Genomic DNA, 20,290 nt, shown 5'->3' with positions numbered 1-20,290 from the left:
GACTTAGTAAGAAATGAGTTTATTTTTCAAGATCATATCGAATTTATTACCAAACTTTTTATTTTTTATAAGATTTATTACCAAGCTCTATAAAACAGCTTAAGCTCATCTTGTTTTTTAACAAGCTTTATTGTTTATGAACTTGTTTATGTTCTTTTGCTTGGATTAAACAAACCTAAAAAATTTAAGGTTCAAACTTGATTTGTTTATAGACCAACAAAAATGAGTGACGTTTCTATTTAGTCATTTACAACCCTAATCTTGGTTGATTCTAAAAATAAAAAAAATAAAAATTTAAAAAAAAGTGGGAGTTTGGTTTGGGCGGCTGAAAAGCAGTCAAAGCAAAAATAAACAAAATAATTTTATACGTTGATGTTTATTTTTTATTTATTTATTTTGGTTATATATGTAAAATGAACAAAAAAAAAAGGGGAAAAAAGAAATTGAAACCAAACCCCAAAAAAAAATCAAATCAAAAAGACAAAAATGAAAAGAAAAAAAAATCGAAAAGACATGATGGGGTAAATACTGGTGCTGGAATAAAGTAGAATAGATTTAGAAACAAAGGTTGTTACTTATGGGTTTGTTGAAGGATGCCAGTAGAATTGTGAAGGGAGTGTCGTTAATCGCCAAGGAATTTGTTAAGGATTCTCAAGCTTTCGAAGCCGCCAAGAATGGCGATCTCCAAAATCTAATCAAGAAAGCCGTTGTATCCGCCACCGACCTATCTGGTCTCACCAAGGGCAGGGTCCGCCACCTCCCTAACCCTACCTCCTCCTCCTCCTCCTCCTCCTCCAAACTCGATTCTGTTGTTTACTTCGACACCACCTCTGACAATTCTTCCTCAGACCCAACACAGCATCAACAAAAACAAGAAGAAGTACCGTCGGTTATTGACAGTGATGGTATTAGTATTACTAATGATAATGGCAATGTAAGGGAAGCTTCTGTAGCGGAGGATTTGGATGTCGGAGATGGGTTGGTCAAAGAATGTGAGCCTCACAAGGAAGATGCCAAAGTGGAAGTGGTGCCATTCAAGAGGAGGAAACCCAGGGAAAGGAGAGTTCCTACCACCCCATTTTCCAGAGCTCTTGGGTCAGTGCTCTTTTTCTTTTTAATGCTTTTTTATTTGTATTCTACGATTCTATGGCTTTTTGTATATTCAGAGTAGAGCGAGAAAGAGTTACTTGGAATGGAAAACCAAAAAGAACATTTGGAGAAGTGGTAGAAACTAGAAAATGACATGTTAAGTAGAAAAGTAATAGAGACTATGACTTTGGATATAATAGAATGGCGCGCGAGGTAGACCTGACTAATCTATTGAGGACCCATAGCGAACTTCAAGATTTGGAACTAAAGCTTGGTTGTTGAATGATTTTTGCAAATTCCTGACTTAACCAAAAAAAAAAAAAAATCAAAATCAAAATCTGAAACTTTGATGTTTAACTGATGAAAAAAAAGGTTTGCTGGTCTTGGAGCTGGTCTTGCCTGGGGAACGGTTCAGGAATCAGCAAAGAGGCTTGTTTATGGGACACCACCTTCGCAAGACAAGAAGAGTGCACTGTCTCCATTCCTGTCTGAGAAAAATGCAGAGCGTCTGGCCCTTGCGCTTTGCAGAATGCGTGGAGCTGCACTTAAAATTGGCCAGATGTTGAGTATACAGGATGAATCCCTTGTCCCTGCTCCGGTATTCTAATTCTTGTCTCTCTCTTTTCGATGTATGTATTGGACAAATTAAATGACTGTGTCTTAATGTGTGCGTCGAATATTAACAAAGAAAAAGGAATTACTTCATCCATTGTAAGCTAAAATGATGGCCTTAGAATTGGTTGTGCTATAATAAGATTTAATTTTTGAAGATTACTGTTACATGAATAAATGCTAGGTTCCTATGCAAACGATGGGATGTCAGTTGTTTTAATTTTACTAGGATATAGGTCTGGTATCAAACCTATCCCATCTAGACTAGGCTATGGAGGCTTCTGCTAAAAAATGGTGACTATGATCATTGTCAAACCAATTACGTTCATACTGGGGAGCTTTATTTGTACTGATTATGTTTTATTTTGTTGCCCACAAAGCTTAGAGTTTGTACTTTTTTAAAAAATAAAATACAAAATAAGTGTTTTGCTATGTTTTCTTTTTTCGCATCTTTCAATTCCATGTAGATCTTGGCTGCTCTGGATATTGTCCGTCAAGGTGCAGATGTGATGCCAAGGAGCCAGCTTAATCAAGTTTTGGATGCAGAGTTAGGTCCTGACTGGTCATCAAAATTGATTAGTTTTGATTATGAACCAATCGCTGCTGCAAGCATAGGCCAGGTGATGAGAGACATAGTACATTTATCAGTACTATTTTTTCACTGAATGCTACCCTTCAATAACCATCCCATGTATAGTGTCATCCAACCACCTTTGAAACAGGAAAAGGAACAAAGATGGTGGATGATGGGTATCAACAGTTCTCATCTAATTCTATACTGTTCAGAATGTTTCTGCTCTTGGCCTCACAGTTTTATAACAATTGTAGGTGCATGGGGCTGTCACAAAGGATGGTATGCAAGTGGCAATGAAAATTCAGTACCCTGGTGTTGCGAATAGCATTGACAGTGACATAGAGAACGTGAGACTTCTTTTAGATTATACAAATCTAATTCCAAAAGGTCTTTATCTTGACAGAGCTATGAAGGTTTGTAATCTATCTGCACTTATATGTATATGAATGTCTTTATTGTTTTATTCCAAGTGCGGTTCAGCCTTCAACACCATATTCATGAGCATGCAAACTTCTGAGAGGCTCAAACAACTTAGTATTCTTCATAAAGCCCAGTTATCTTGTCTTTTCCTGCTGACCCCTTGAGTCTTTAAAGTCACCAACAAAGTTCATGGCATATTATGATTATATTTATCTACCTACAAAATCTTAGCACTCTGCTACACCAGCTCTCAGTACAGTATACACTCTTTTGTTCCATACCATTCCCTCTCTTTTGCCACATGAGTTTGACACTTAGGGTATATTTGGTACACTGAATGGGGATTACGACAGGAATTGTAATCTTTATTACTAGTAATAAAGTGTATTGTAATGTAATAACTAAACTTATTCATTAGTTTGGTTGTAAGTTATAACATTATAATGAAACTTAACATTTATTTTAGGAAATATCTTACTCATACAATCATATCTCCTTAAAAATTGTTTTTTTTTTTAAATTTAAGAGAGATATGTGTTATTTTTATGAATTTTTATTTTTATAATTGTTAGATGTATATAGAAAGTTTGTTTATTTGGAAATATATTAAGTTTTGAAATTATTGCACTTACTAAGGAATAACTAATACAACCTTTTAAAAAGGAATAGTTATTCCTCATTTTGAAGAATGACTATTCATAAGGAATGACTATTCCTTGTAATAAAAATATAACTAAACTAAAGAATACCTAAACCATAGGAATAACTATTACATTACAATACCTATTACAGTCTACTAAACATGCCCTTAGTCCTCTACTAAATGACATAGGATGGAGGTTGGTTCGTGGGGATGCTGGATGAAGCTAATAAAAATGAAGAATTATGTGTTGAACAGTTAAAAATCCATGCTTATGTTGGAATTTTTGTAGGTGGCTAAGGAAGAATTATCACGTGAATGTGACTATGAATTGGAGGCGGCAAATCAAAAACGGTTCCGTAATCTGCTGTCAGGCACAGAGGGGTTTTATGTTCCTTTGGTTGTGGACAATCTTTCAAGGAAGAAAGTCTTAACTACGGAGCTTGTTTCTGGTAATTATGTCATGTCCTTTATTTTATTTTCTTGCTTCAATTATGAGGTGTGTGCATTCTCAACTCAAAGCTTTATCAATGCTTCTCAATGGTCCAAACTCCAAGATGTATAAGAGCAAAAAAATTTAGCTTGAACCACTTAAAAATCCACTTATGGATTAAAATTCATAAACATGATTTATGACTCCACAAAGTATTTATTTACTTTCTATTCAAAGTCGTGCGTCACTTTTGGCCTACTATCTTGATTGGGAGTGTTTATAAACTGTTAGCAGCAAAGGTGTTGGCTAACAGTCTGAGTTGGTGCTAGATAGTTTAATTTCAGGATCTCAAAAAGCATTTGTGGGAGGGAGGCAGATTCTGGACTCTATCCTCATCACCAGCGAATGTTTAGATAGTTGTATCAAAAGAGGACTACCAGACATTATTTGCAAACTAGATAATGAAAATGCCTAAGATCATGCCATTTGATAGAGAGAATGAGCTTTGGTGATAGGTGTAGACTTTGGATTTATTTTTATGCGACTACATACCTTTTTCAATACTGTTAAATGACTCGCCAACAGTGTTTTTCAACTGCTTCAGGGGTCTATGGCAAAGTAATACTTTGCCTTTTATTTTGGTTATGGAGGTACTAACTAGAATGTTGAGATCTAAGGATGGGAGATTCATCTCTGAGTTTGAGGTTGGAATTGATACTAACAACAAACTTATGGTTTCTCATTTACCATTTGCAAATGATACTAGTTTGCTTTGTGATGCAAACATGGAGTAGATCCTTTATGTTAGAATGGTTCTAATTCGTTTTGAAGTTGTGATAGGATTGAAAGTCAGTATGAGCAAACACGAAATCGTTCTAGTATGGGAGGTGGGTCACATCAATGAAATGGTTAAATCCTTGTGTGTAAGGTTAATGGCATACCAATGAATCACCTTGGTGTGCCTTTGGGTTTGTCCTTGAAGGCAAGAACTGCGTGGAACCGCATCTTGGAGAAAAGGAAGTGTAATTTTGGGGTGGAAGTGGTTGAAATTGCCAAAAAGGGGGAGGTTGACATTACTAAAGAGTATTCCTTCCAATTCGACATGATTCCCACGTTTGTAGCTAATAGATTAGAGAATTTATAGAGGGAATTTTCTTTGGAATGGAGGCAGTGATGGATTTAAATTTCATCTTGTGAACTGGAATACTGTGTGCTCTCCTATTGGTAATGTAGCATTAATGGTATGCCAATTGAGCACGTTTAATCGTGCCTTGTTAGGTAAGTGGATTTGGTGGTAGGGGCTGAAGATACTCATTTGTGGAGATGGTGATTTTGATGAAATATGGGGAAGCATGGCGTAAATGGTCAATGAAGATGATACAAAGTGCTTGCGGATGCAGCTTATGGAGGGGAATAAGAGCGGGTTGGGATAGAGTTATGAAGTTTATGAAATTTGATGTAGGGAATGGAAAAAGAGTGAAGTTTTGGCATGATTAATGGTGTACTAATTATTCTTTAAAAGAAATATTTTTGAATTGTACATAATTTCATCAAACATGTATACTTCAGTTCATTCTAATTCAAGAGATCAAAATGAGGAGATGACAAGTTCCTGGGACATTGTATTCATATGTGACTTTAAAGATCGGAAGTTGGAATCAGAAGATTGGTTCTTTGACATTTTGTATTCCAGTCTCCCAAATAGCGAGGTCATGTTATGTCACTTATGTGGCTTTGATAGGTTTTGGTGATGGGCTTTTCCCTTGGAAAAGCATTTGGTGTGTTAAGGCCCCAAAAAGAGTTAGCATCTCTATGTGGACCGTAGCATGGGGAAGATATCAACTTGTGACAATCTCATGAAAAAAGGAATTCTATGACAGAATGGTGTTGCACGTGTAGGAGTAGTGGTGAATTTGTGGATCATCTGTTGCTGCATATGTGACAGCATATGAATTATGGAATTTTACTTTCTCTATTTTTGGCCTTGTGGGTCCATTGGTTAATGCCAAAAACTGTGTTTGAGCTCCTAAGTTGATGGAGGAATTGGTTTGGTAAATACTCCTCTAGTGTTTGGAATTTCACCCCCTTATGTTTAATGTGGACAGTATGGGAGAGAGGAACCGGCATACCTTTGAAGATGTAGGACTTTGGTTGTTCATTTAAAATTGTCTTTTGTAAGAAATTTGTACAAGGGCTCATATAATGTGGGACTTTATTGATTTTATTGACTCTTTTTCCTTTTAACTGTAATTTACATTTTTTTTTTTCAATTCTTTACTACTATCCCCTTAAGAAGGGGTAATCATCAATAAAATTTGTTAATTATCAAAAAAATCATACTCTTATGTTGCTGACAAATGTGTTTTATGATTTGTGGAGTTCAAATACATGAGATTGATGTTCACTTGTTACAGAAATTCTAATTGATAAAAAAAAGTAAAGAAATGAATCTTTTTATCATTGGTTGAGTTTGAATACATGAGATTGATTTTCCATTGTTTCAGGAATTCCGATTGATAAAGTGGCATTACTAGACCAGAAAACTCGTAATTATATTGGGGAAAAGTTGCTGGAGCTTACTTTGATGGAGTTGTTTGTGTTCCGTTTCATGCAGGCATGTTCCTTTCTATGTTTCTGATAAAGTTTTCTTTAGTTTTTGTCTTTGTTGTTCTTCCCCTCCCCCTCCCTCTTATGTTCTGTATGTGTTTCTGTAACTTAGTTCCATATGCATCTATTTTACTTCACTTTCAGGAGTGGCTTTGGCATTTGCTATCAATTACCGAGATTGTTCATAGCTATGCTGGCTAATGTTAATCTGAAAATGAGACTCCATTCATATAGTTTGGAGTTCTTGGATTGTATAATGTAATATAATTAAGTGTGAGGCCAAGACTAGGAGGAAAACCTAGTTACATTGCCTCCCCCCCCTTCTCTTAATTAGGGCCCTAGGATTTATAATTTCCTTATGTATATTGAACCTTTTGAGGCAATCAGAAATTCTGGGGGTCAACTCTGATTGGTCTATAAAAGCAGAAGGCTGTGTTGTTGTCAGTGATGTCGAAATGGCCTGATCAGTTACAGGTTTGAAATCACTGTTCCAATGGAAAGCACTGGTGGACACAGAAGACATAGAGTGAAGTATTTGGAAGCTTTTGCCACACGAAAAATGGGGAAGACCTGTCTTTTGGGAAGTCAACAATATATGCCTAAATTGGTTATAAGGATAATTTGGTCGAATTAAATGCTGGTGCCTAGTTAATTTTAATCAAGGGGTGGGAACTTCAACTGGCCTGATTAAATAAGAAAAAAAAAATGTAAATTTGGTTGATTTGGATTATTAGGTTTTGGAGCCCTAGTCAAACCATTGGGTGCTACTTATGTTGCTATGATGGAGAATCTATGGACCATCTTTTACTCCATTGTATGTTTGCTCATGCTTTATGGAGTGAAGGTTTTTAGGTGTTTGGGATCCAATGAGTGATATCGAAGACGGTTAGTTCTCTTCTTTTTGCATGGAGGAATTGGTTTGGGAAGCACCATTCCACTACCTGGAATATGGTTCCAGCATGTCTGATGTGGTTAGTTTGGCAGGAACGTAATACTCGTTCCTTTGAAGATAAGGAGAGACCTTTACTCCTTTAGATCTCTTAAAATCTCTTTTATTTGTTACTTTGTTTCAGTGGGCTTGGATTTGGGGGTTTCGCAATGTCTTTCCATTCCTGAGTTTTAAAGCATTCTGTTAGCTTTAGCTCTTGAGTTTTATGTATTTGTTTCATGTTCAGTGTTCATCATCATGAGCATGATGTTCATTTCATTCAATATAAAGTCTTATCACCTATCAAAAAAGAAAAGAAAAAAAGCCCTAGTCAAACCAGACTTGTAAAGAACAAGAATGGGTCCTGGTGACTAGACACTTACAGCTAAGGGAGGTTTCCACCGGAGAGAATGGAATTCTAGGACGTTTATAAGAGTGGAGACTTAAGTGCTTCAATTGTGACCATTATTTATTTATTTTTTTTGATAAGTAAGAAAGATATATATTAAAAGCTACCTCATGAAAACACAAGGCAGAACAGAGATTACAGAGAAGGAAACAAACAAAAAGAGAGGAGAAGAAGAAAAAAATAAAACAAACGGAGATAACAAAAAGCAAATTAATTACAGAGAAGAGAACTAAGGAACATAGGGATAGAATCACTAGAGGTGAGTCCCCAAGCCCTAGACCAATCAAAAAGAGAGCCACTAAAGTAAGCGAGCAGCTGGTCATCAGATTTGTCCCTATCCTCAAAAGTACGCCAATTATGCTCCCTCCAAATACACCACATTAGGCACAACGGAGCTAGATTCCAAACGCCAGAAGAATGCTTTCCAAACCAACTCCACCAACCTAAAAGCATATCTGCAACCGATCTTGGCAAAACCCAAGAAATCCCAAAGGATCTAAAAACCATGCTCCACAACAGATAAGCTTTGTTACAATGGAGAAGCAAATGATTCACCGACTCCCCATTACAACGGCACAAAATGCACCAATCTACAAAATCGAATCCTCTATACCGCAAAATATCTCCTGTAAGAATCTTCTCCCAAGCCGCAGTCCAAACGAAGAAGGAGACGTGAGTAGGAGCCTTAACCTTCCAAATACCTTTCCAAGGAAAGGTAATAGGCAGGGAGCTTCGGAGCTTATTGTAGAACGAGCGGATGTCAAAAACCCCTTTCTTCGTCAATTTCCAAACCATGCGGTCTCCTTGCTCAGATTGAGGTAAGTTAGAACCCATGATTTGAAGGAAATCATCCACCACACCCGTCTCCCAATCATTTGGATTCCTAAGTAAAAGAACCTTCCAACTTCTCCGAGCCTCGGTCCCCAAACGTTTAAGAGACGAGCCCACCGAAGCCTCTCTATTAGAAGCAATCCCGTACACTACCGGGAAAGAAAGATGGAGTGGTGAGTCCCCACACCACTGGTCCGTCCAAAACTTCACTCTATCCCCCACCCCTACCTCAAACCGGATGTGTTTGCTAAACACCTCCCACCCTTTTCGGATACTTCTCCATAAGCCACACCCATGAACACCCCTGCCCAGTTTGGAAGACCAACCCCCCCACTCTTCCCTAAACTTCAGAGCCACCACCCTCCTCCAAAGACGAGTCTCCTCAACCCCAAACCGCCATAGCCATTTTCCCAGTAAAGCTTTATTAAACGTAGATAACTTCCTTATACCCAAACCACCATTAACCTTAGGAGCACACACCTTATCCCATCCCACCAAATGAAGCTTGGATTCCCTCCACAAGAAGTCCCTCTGAATCTTCTCAATCTTATTAGCCACATGCGAAGGGATGGTAAAAAAGGGATAAAAAGTAAGTAGGAAGGTTGGAGAGCGTACTCTTAATCAGCGTCAATCTACCACCTTTAGACAAATACAACTTCTTCCACCCGGCCAACTTCCGACTAATTTTTTCCAGAATAGGATTCCAAATAGAAGGGGACTTATGGGCAGCCCCCAATGGCATACCAAGATAGGTCATAGGCAAAGACCCAATCCCAGGATCTCTGCCAAGGCATGAATATTGTTAACCTCCCCTACAGGAACCAACTCGCTCTTTAAGACATTAACCTTCAAACTTGTGACAGCCTGGAAACAAAGGAAAAGCATACGCACATGAAGGATCTGCTCCACATCCGCATCACAGAAAAGGATAGTATCATCCGCAAACAAAAGATGCGAGACACACTCCCCTACACCTCGTCTGCCTATAGCCTGAAAACCCCTGATCAATCCAGCACCTTCAACTCTTTTCATCATCCTACTTAAGACCTCCATTATAACTAAAAACAACATAGGAGATAGCGGATCCCTTTGTCTTAGGCCCCTCGTGCTCCCAAAAAAGTCAGCTGGAGCCCCATTAATCAAAATAGAGAACTGGACAGTTGAAATACAAGTGCGAATCCAACTACACCACTTCTCCCCAAAGCCCATTCTCTTTAAAAGATCCAGAAGAGCCTCCCAATTCACATGATCGTAAGCTTTCTCAATGTCTAGCTTACAAATAACCCCCGGGATCTTACTCTTCACACGACTATCAACACACTCATTAGCAATAAGAACTGAGTCAAGAATCTGTCTGCCTCCCACAAAACTATTTTGAGACTCAGAAATTAATTGATCTAAGACCCGTTTCATACGGTTTGCCAAAACCTTAGACAAGATCTTATACAAGCTCCCCACCAGGCGGATGGGACGGAAATCTCTAATATTAGAAGCATCGATTTTCTTGGGGATAAGAGCTATAAAGGTAGCGTTCAGAGATCTCTCAAACTTACTGTGCTGATAAAATTCCTCAAAAACTGCTAGAACATCCCTTTCCACCACTCTCTAGCAATGGTGGAAAAAAGCCATAGAGAAGCCATCAGGACCTGGAGCTTTATCTCCAGCCAGCTCATTAACGGCTAGAAGAATCTCCTCCTGCTCAAACCTCCTTTCAAGCCAACCCCTCTCCAACCCATCAAGCTGATCAAACTCCAAACCTTCCACAAAAGGCCTCCACTCCTCTGACTCCTGGTACAAATTTTTATAAAAATTTACTACCTGAGCAGTCACCTCGGATTCCTCCTCATAAATCACCCCGTCCACCTCCACAAAACTCAGATGATTAAACCGTCTACGGGAATTAGCCACCTTATGGAAAAATTTAGTATTTTTATCTCCTTCCTTAAGCCATAGCATCCTTGATTTTTGTCTCCAAGAGATTTCTTCCATAGAGAGAAGATTTTCCACTTCCGATCTCATCACAGCTCTCTCACAAATCTCTGCCTCTGAGAGGCCAATCTCCCCTTCCTTGACATCTAACGATTTCAAAGTCTCTAATAAATGAGTCTTTTTGCGACCAACATGACCAAACTCCAATCGGTTCCACTGAACGATGTCCTCTTTCAAAGCCTTCAACTTTTTGGCAAAAACAAAACTAGGAGTGCCAGAGAAAGAATGCCGACTCCACCAAGACTGAACTCTATCGGTAAACCCATCCGTCTTAAGCCACATATTCTCAAACCTAAACGGACTTTTCCCCCTTGCCATTCCCCCTACCTCCACTAGAATTGGAAAATGGTCAGAAACAGGACGAGGAAGAATCCGTTAGGTCACATCCGGATATTGCTCCTCCCAATCATGAGACACCAAAACTCTGTCAATTCTGGACATCGAAGGCCTCTCTGACCCGCTAGACCAAGTAAAGCTCCCTCCCTCCAAAGGCAAATCTATCAAATTAAGATCCTCAATGAACTCCGAAAAAGTTCCATCGCCGGAGTAAGACGGGAATTACCCAACCGTTCACTAGGGAAGCGGACAATATTGAAATCCCCAATGCAACACCAAGGGACATTCCAGTAATGCTGAACACCTGCCAACTCGTCCCACATTAACCCCCTCGCATTGTTATCTATTGGGCCATAAACCCCCGAACACGCCCAACTGAAACCGTCCCCCACCCCTTGCCACCAAATAGACACAGAGAAAGAGCCCACCAAAACCTCCGTCCTCTCTAAAACCCTTCTATCCCACATCATCACAACCCCTCCGGCCGTCTGGACAGCATCCAAGGCCACCCAATCCACATAGGGACAGCTCCACAAATTACCTACCATCTGTCTATCCATACCAGAAAGTTTAGTTTCTTGAAGGCATATTACATCACACTTCCACTCACGCAAACAATTCTTCACTACCAAACGTTTCCGACAGTCATTCAGCCCCCTAACATTCCAAGAGAGAATTTTTAAATGCATAAAGACATGAAGTCCCCGGCTGAAAAGAATCTCAGCAACCAGCCACTACCTACCATCGTAGTTAACCGAAGACTGCAAGTTCCTCAGCTCTCTCTTTCCCTTGTCCTTATAGATAACCACTTTTCTAGATTCTGTAACTTTCCTGTTTAGTACTTTGGCAGCCTCCGTCTCCCTCTCAAGCTTCTGTAACAAAGCAATGCATAACTTTTCATGACGGCACAAAGGCAGCCCCACCAATTTACTAAAACCAGGGAGCCTATTCTTCACCCATCTAGAAGTATCCTGAGTATCCACACACTCCACTGCCTGGTTATCACGGTTCAGCTCATCTGACAGAGGTAACCCACCGGGAGTGATAGCCAGTAGAGGAATAGGTGAACTAACTTCACCACCCAAACCCATATCAGAAAAATTCACCCCTTCCTCCACCAAAGAACACACCCCAGGGACAACACTCAATGCCATTGTGGGTAACTCCGCTGATCTGGGTTGCTCAAATACAAGGGCCGTTTTCGGCGGGACAGCACTATTGTCCAAGCCACCTTGTAAAAAACCTTCAACTGGTGACCACGGAAGCAAGATATCTGACTTACCCAGTGACGACGTGGACTCATCGGAGCTAGTTCCGACAAGGAAGGAGTCGTCGGCCTTGCCCATTAAAAACGAAGGCAGGACAGGGCTGATTCCGGCGAAGAAATGGCCATCGGCCTTTACCTGGGCCACCGCGAGCTCGTCGGAGCATGTGCCGGCGGAGAAGAGGCCATCGGCCATCACCTGAGCCACCGCGAGCTCGTCGGAGCATGCGCCGGCGGAGAAAGGACCATCGGCCACCACCTGAGCCACCACGAGCTCGTCGGAGCATGCGCCGGCGGAGAAAGGACCATCGGCCACCACCTGAGCCACCGCGATCTCGTCGGAGCATGTGCCGGCGCAGGAAGGACCATCGGCCACCACCTGAGCCACCGCGAGCTCGTCGGAGCATGTGCTGGCGCAAGAAGGACCGTCGTCCTTACCCTGTAACGGCGTGGGCTCGCCGGAATTGGTACCGGTAAAGCCATCGGCCTCACCAGATGCTAGCAAGGGCATGACGGAGGACGACGTACACTGACCCAACACCCCTGACTCTAAATCTGCTTCCAACGGGACTTGGGCTAAAGCTCCTTCACCAGCCCAAGAGCTCTCTCCCACTTCAACAAAACTTGGGCCTGAAAAAAGACCCTCTCTAGTGTCTGGGCTTGTTCCAAGGCCCATAAAAGGCTTAACTACAGCCTGATTAGAGCTCCGTTGAATCCATCTAAAAGCCTTAGAAGTCTCTCTTCCTGATTCACGTGAATCCCCTCTGCACTTCGTATCTCCCCCTTTCTTTCTATCCCAGAAAACCCGTCTCCTCCCCATCACATCAACCTCCACGACAAGACCTCTTCCAGACCAGCAGGATCTCCTAGCATCACTCTTCTTCCCCATAACAAAATCTTTTGAATTCAAATTAATACTAGGGAAACGTAGCCTAGTGTCTGCCAGGTTTTGCTCACCAACCTCTGCCACCTCATGAGAGCAAAGCTCCCTCCTAGCTCCTCCCACCACCTCCATCCTGTCATATTTCACCACCGTCTTTAGCACCAGAGATTCTCAGATTCACTCCCATCTTCTCCTCCCCTATCTGTGGTAACTTCCTTTTGGCAATGGTTCCTAGTTGCTTTGGTTGCTTCCTTTCCTCTATTCTTCCATGTAAACCTTGCACAACTTCAGCAAAAGTTCTAGAACCTACAGCCTCCAAGTTAGACCTATGCACTTGAGGAATGAATTTGGGAACTCCATTTCCTCCCACTGCATATTGAGAAGGGTTCAGTAGTTTTCTAAGTTCAAGGCCAAAAGCCCTCCAACCAAGACTCTCTTTGCCTTCCGGAATGATAATCGACCTCCTAGACCCACCAGCTTTGAGCTCAGTCAACAGCAAGAACTGACCAGCAGAGTTGTAACTCCATTGGAGAGTAAAAGCTGTGTCACCTTCTCTAAAAATAAAAAACTGTTTGGAACTCACCCCAATAACAAGGTGTTCTATGCTAGACATCAGCCACTGTGCTGCATTCCTACCCATAAAGACTGATCTCATAAAGAATTTGCCCCTCTCAAAAATCCTTAACATGAAATAACGACCCCCTTCCTCTAAAACTAAATGAAAAAATTTTGACTCAATGAAGAATTTACGGACTCCCCCCATGTAAACTGCTCCCCTTGGATAGAATAGAATTCCGTGACCATTATTTTTAACATCCTTATTTGAATGGCCGAGGGATATTGGGAATCTTCCTTGTTCTTTGATTTTAGCTCTTTGTAAATTTAGATGGTAATTCCTTTGTTGGGCTCTTGTTTGCTTCCCGTTTTCTAGGGTTCTGTCTTTGTTGTCTTTGAATGAAAATTTACTATTTGTATAAAAAAAATTTAAAAGGAAATTTTCTGTAATTCAATCCTTAATAATATCAACATGAAGGCATCTGTTTTCCTTGACTTGCATGGTTTCGTACGGCTAGTATGGTTGTTACTTCATTGTTTCTTTGCTATACTTCATTAACACTTTTTAAAAACTGCTGATTTTGGCCCCTAATTTGTGGTCTCTTTTTGTCTTTGCCTATGTTGTGGTTGATCTAGTGCAGACCGATCCTAATTGGAGTAATTTCTTGTATGATGAGGCGACAAAATTAATCAATCTCATTGACTTTGGAGCAGCTCGAGATTACCCTAAATGTTTTGTTGATGACTACTTAGGAATGGTGAGTTCTCTCTATTCTATACTTGGCTTACTTTTTGTTCTCAAATCTTTATCTGTGCTCATCTCTTGCATGTCCCTTTACTGAGGTTCAAACTTTTGATTATTGGTTTCTCTTTCCTCAAAAAATTAATGTGATTAACATTTATAACATTTTCCTTAATAATTTATCTAGAAACATTCCATAGTATAGTGAGAGGGAGAAACATTAATATGTTGTGTGTGTAGTCATTGCTGATGCAGACTTTGTTTGTTTGGTTTTGGGTTTGGGGTTTTACGCAATGTACATCTATTTTTATTTCTTACACTGTTAGAATTTCTAATTTATATGCTTATAATTGCTTTAAGTACTCTGTGTTCATCATCTTGAACATATAGTACTTCTCTTTTTCAATAAAATTTTAGATTACTTATCAAAAAAAAGAAAAAGAGAGGGAGAAACAGTAATAAGTATACAGGCGCACTTCTCTGCAAAGGAATCCATTGAAGCTAATAGGGCACTAAGGGTCTCTTTGGATACCGCTTATTGCTGAAAACTGAAAATTGAAAACACTGTAACAAAATAATTTTTAAATATGTGAATAGTGCTGTAGGATCTAGTTTTAAAGAAAAAGTTGCTGAATGAAGGTACTTGTGAGTCCCATGAACAATGCACGGACCCACAAAAAAAAAAAAAAAAAAAAGCTTTCGTTGGGAAATGCACAAAATGTGCTTCCCAAACGAAGGCTAAGCATTCTCCTTTATCCCTTAATAGCAATGATTCCAGATTTTTTTTTTGTTGGTTGCACATGTATAATTTTCTTTTGTGAATCTTTAGCAGCCCCAATCAATTAGGATTAGGACTTTGTTGAACTGACTGTGTATATGCGTGTGTATGCGCATGTGTTTGTGTGAAGGCATGTGCATTTAAAATTGTATTACGAGGTCTTCATTAATTCATTTTATCTATCTAAAAGTGGAATTGTCATAAATAATCACAATGTCTTAATAGCTAGTACGTAATTTGTCCGTGTCCTAATGGGTAGGACATGAATGTTGTTTTTAAAAATCTGTCTCTCACCCTCCATGACAAGTCCCTTTTCTAGAGCCTTAGGGAACTATAGAGGGTTCCACCTTGGTTGTATTAGGATAAAGTAAAAATTAGCTAGGTTCATGCTGGCAAGTAGGGGCACTAGAGGATAATGGCGGCTCCTCTAGTGCCCCTACTTGGCAGGAAATCCTGGCACCCACCCTCATGTGAGAGGGGGACAGATCCTGTCTGGCAATCCCAATACTATCTTGTACATGGCTCTGAGAAATTTGGTGTTATTTCATAGTGAGCCAAGTCAGATTGGCAGCCATTCTTACAGTAACATCATACCTTGATTGACTGCAATAGAATCCATATAGTTAATGCTAGATAGTTGGATTAACAATGCTGCTTCTAACTTCGATTCAATTATGGTGGTCTGCCTTAAGGATGTGATAAAATGATATCTCAAAACTTACGTTGGAAGCAAGTTGAGTTTTGCCAACTTATGTTTAGATACCATATCTTTTGTGTTCCTAGCTCCATTTTCCTGAATTCTTCATGTTTGTGTTTGATCAGGTAATTGCATGTGCCAACAGTGATGCAGATGCAGTCATCGAGATGTCAAAAAGACTTGGGTTTCTCACAGGAATGGAGTCGGACATAATGTTAGATGCCCATGTTCAAGCCGGTTTTATTGTGGGATTGCCTTTCGCAAAACCTGGTGGGTATGACTTTCGTTCCACCAATATTACCCAGGGTGTCTCAAACCTTGGGGCGACAATGCTTAAGCACAGGCTGACGCCACCACCCGATGAAGTGTACAGTCTTCATCGGAAACTTTCAGGCGCTTTCTTGGCTTGTGTCAAGCTTGGGGCTGTTGTACCATGTAGGGAAGTATTGCTTAAAATTTATGAGCAATATCAATTTGGTGAAGAAGATGGTGAGATCTTGTCAAGTGGCCAAAGTTCTTCATAGGCTTATGAACATTTTTTCTTCCCTTTATATTGTATTATTCATTTATATGTAATAATTCTTGGATGGACTTATGCTTTGTGAGCATCCCAAAATAACGTTTTTGTTACTCCAAAAAATGGAGGAGAGAGGTTGTAGAAGTTCACCCATAGCGATATTTTTTTGCTAGAATAAGAGCAAGACAGGTCATTTTTAAAGTTTCTATAATTCTTTTCAATTATATGGCTATTTGGCAAAGATTATTTTTACCAACTTATTTTACTATTCAACTTATTTTTAGTACTATTCAATACGTCTCACTGTATTATTTCAGTTAATTTTTACCTTTATTTACAGTACTTTTAGTAAAAAATTTTCAGTTTCAACAAAATAAGCAAATTCTAAATGATCCATGTATGAGGAAATTACTTGAAAGACAAAATTTAGGTACAGTATTTTAGGTGTTGTTCTTTAGGTTCCCTCTTAAGATTCAGTCATATGACTACTTAATTAAAAAATACACTTCCATCCCAAGGGAAAATATTCAAATAGCAAAATTTTAAAATGAGAACCTAAGAAACAATATCCAAGTTTTGCTCTTGTTAAAAGTATACCAATGTGTACTACTTGCACGTGGATAATTTTATCATAATAATAATATATGGCTTTGTGAAATTGTGACTGATAGGTTCACCTTTAACACACACACACAAAGAGAGATACTTGTGAATCTATGCCTCACTCTAAGAGTGGGTTTGTATAGCAATGTGTTTGCGTTGTTGTCTGCATTTCCTTGGGTGGGTCTGTGCATTGTTTAGGGGATCTACAAGTACCTATTTCAGCAAATATAACTTCTAACCTGGATCCTATGATACTATTCATACATTTAAAAATTATTTTGTTACAGTATTTTTTGTTTTCAATTTTTAGCAATAAATGGTATCTGAACATACGTTAAACTGAGTCAATTTGACCATTATATTTATTAGTCACTGTATCGATTAAAGTGCACTAATTTCACGTGGATGAGATACGGGTTTGTGAATTGAGACAGCTAGCTTGACCTTTATACACACGCAAAGAGAGAAAGATTCTCCAATAAATAGTTTATTTTTTGGGTTGCCTAAAAATAAAGAAAGAAGAAACGTAACGGGCCTAATGGCGAATGGATTTTTTTTTTTTTTTTTTTTTTTTTTGGGTAACTCGCTCAGAAAAAGTTGTGAAGACTGATCATTAAGAGTAAGCAAAAAAAATATATTCAGTAATAAATATGAAAGCGGTGTTATAACAAATATAACTCATTACTTTTAACGTGTGAAAAATCTTGGTTCTTTAACATATTTCTTTGAATTAATTGATAGAGCTTGCTCAGTGAATAGAGAATCGGTATGGCATATAAGTGCATGACAAAATTGTTGGAAAAAATAGTTTCGCATCTCATACGAAACCAGCTGTGAAAGCAACAAAAAAATTTACTTCATTTAAGACTTGACAAGACCTTCGATTTTCATCCAAATTCCACATGATGCTCAAGATGTGTGGTTTTTCAATCAATTCTTACGTATATTCTTGTTCAAGAGAGATCAAAGAGAAAACTTTTTTCTCTTCTTTCAATTGTACGTACGTTTTAATTGCTTACATGGTTACTTTAATTAATAACTCTTATTAAATAAACAAATAATTATCTAATTGGGTTAGTCTTTTGGACTAGCCCAATTGGGTTTTAATATGTGGTTTGGGATGGAACTAAAGGGACAAATAAGGCTCCAGCTTTAATGGGCTTCGGGCTTATCTGTCAACTCTTGACAAGCCTAAAATTACCATTAATTATATAACAAGTACCACTATGGAAATATAATTGCACTTTAAGTTTTATTAATAATTATATCTCAAGACTCTAATATGGTATTATTTGACCCCTCCATGAAATATCCATAGTGAACAAAGTCATAATAAATTGTCACTTTGTATATAACTATTTTATTCCTTGAGTCACCGATTTAATCTTTTAGTTATTTATATTTATGAAATCTAATTTCATTAAATATAAATTTTAGTAACTCTTTACTAAAGTAGCCGGCCTTGAATAACCAATTCTCATTAAACTTATCTCAAGGGGATATTTCATGTCTCTATGGAAAGAAATTATGGATTCTATTTTGAAAATATGTGTTCCCTCAACACTACATGCGGTTACCCAACATACTGAGATTTTGACCGTTAAATTAAATCTCACTATTGATATATCAAAATAACTTATATTTCATGATCGGGTTCACAATCCTCTTAAGATTGAGAGTTTATGAAAATAGGAATTATGAGACTTATTATTCAGATGACAGTTCTTAATTAAATAATTAATCTTACAGCAGTCCAGTTCAATGTGTCTTACACACTTAAGACGAATCAATACATCAAATAAAAGTCTTCACTTCCATGATCAAGACAAACCATCTTAGTTGACGTGTTATAGTCTTCGCAAATGAAATACCCATTTTCATCACCAACTACTAACAACATTTTTTAGTTTACAAGGAACTTGTAATTTATATTTTCTGTAACTAAATCACATACAATGCATCTCAAGAACTATGATAATGTCTAATTAGTTCATATACAAATAGTCTCATATAATTAAACAATTTAATTATAAAATGCCAATAAATTGGATTTTAGGGCACAAACCCTAACAAAAATCTCTAGTGACCATCACCGGAGTGGTGTCTCTAGTGACCCTACCATCACCGAAAAACGGATCTGTGGCTCTAGCTATCAAAATAATGGCTTCATTATCGGACCTCCAGCATCAGTTGTCGGAAGACTTGGAATAGTAGCTCTAGCCATCGAACCTCTTGTGCCAGTCATCAAAACGACGGCTTCGGCCATTGGATCTTGGCATAGGCTGCCCAGCCCATCAGATTGGTTACCTAGCCACCAAATGGGGTAAGGGAAGCCACTGTTTATTTTTGTAAAATGTTAACGAAATATATTTTACGAATTTGACCACATTTTTCCTGCAAACAAACACTTGAAAATAAGAAAATATTTTACTTTAAAACAAACGAAAACTAAAACTTAACAATTAATTAAACATATAGGGATAAGGATTAAGTTACACTTCATGTAACTTTTCATACACCGCCTTATAACTTTAAATAATACTAAATAAAGGGTTATGCTTAATGGGTATGGCTTTTGTCCAGTGTCCTGTGACACTGGATCTGCTGCGATCATGACACATGTCCATTTTCAAACCTGTGTTATGATTGTAGCGAGTCTAATGCACTGGAGGCACTAGACAGAAGCCATACCCATACTTAATTATAAGCCTAACAAGTTTTCTGCAGGATGAGGCAATGCGTGACAGATTAGGTGTAAAAATTGTATCTAGGTAGTTTTGCTTGGCTCTCTGTCCATCTCAAGTTGTATTCTTATTATGAATGGTGTGCTGCTAAGTGAGTGCAGGGTGGTATAATTACTTCTCTGTACTTGTAGGCAGTTGGGAACTTGATGTTGCCGTTTGCTTGAGTTACGTATACAAGTTGGGGCCATAGCTAGGGATGGTCATGGGTAGGGTATGGATCGGGTATACCCATACCCTACCCGAAAAGCTTACCCATGGATGCCCGCATATCAATACCCATTAATATCCATACCCGAATCTTACCCGGATATATTATCCATGGATATCCATACCCTACCCGAAACTCATTTATTTTATTTTTTAAATTCAAAACATTTTAACTTAAAAACTAACCAATAGTTTTATCACCCTTCCACGTGTATTTTTTCCCACCCTTTGGTCTGTTACTGTATATATATATTATCTCCTCAACCAAACAGAAACTTAGCTCCACCTTAGTCATTAAAAGAAAATCCAAAAGTAAAATCAGAACACAAAATTTTCTGAGCTAGCAAACAAAGACTAAGAGAGAGAGAGAGAGAGAGAGAGACCGTGGAGAAGGTTGTAAACGCGATCGAAGATTTGGAGGAAGGTAAGGGC

At 38.7% G+C, this 20,290-nt stretch overlaps 1 protein-coding gene across 1 annotated transcript; it reads left to right on the top strand.

Annotated features, from left to right (window-relative positions):
• The first annotated feature begins 448 nt into the window (after positions 1–448).
• On the top strand, positions 449–16,508 carry LOC126698337 (protein ABC transporter 1, mitochondrial). Its single transcript, XM_050395487.1, has 8 exons — positions 449–1,095; positions 1,462–1,687; positions 2,169–2,321; positions 2,530–2,688; positions 3,628–3,787; positions 6,273–6,382; positions 14,212–14,328; positions 15,913–16,508. Exons 1-8 carry the CDS (start codon positions 578–580, stop codon positions 16,309–16,311), a joined length of 1,842 nt encoding a protein of 613 aa, XP_050251444.1. The 5' UTR covers positions 449–577; the 3' UTR covers positions 16,312–16,508.
• The last annotated feature ends 3,782 nt before the right edge of the window (positions 16,509–20,290 follow it).

Source organism: Quercus robur, chromosome 9 (assembly GCF_932294415.1).
Source record: "Quercus robur chromosome 9, dhQueRobu3.1, whole genome shotgun sequence".
Lineage (NCBI taxonomy): Eukaryota > Viridiplantae > Streptophyta > Magnoliopsida > Fagales > Fagaceae > Quercus > Quercus robur.
This window is presented reverse-complemented; position numbering and strand designations above follow the sequence as displayed.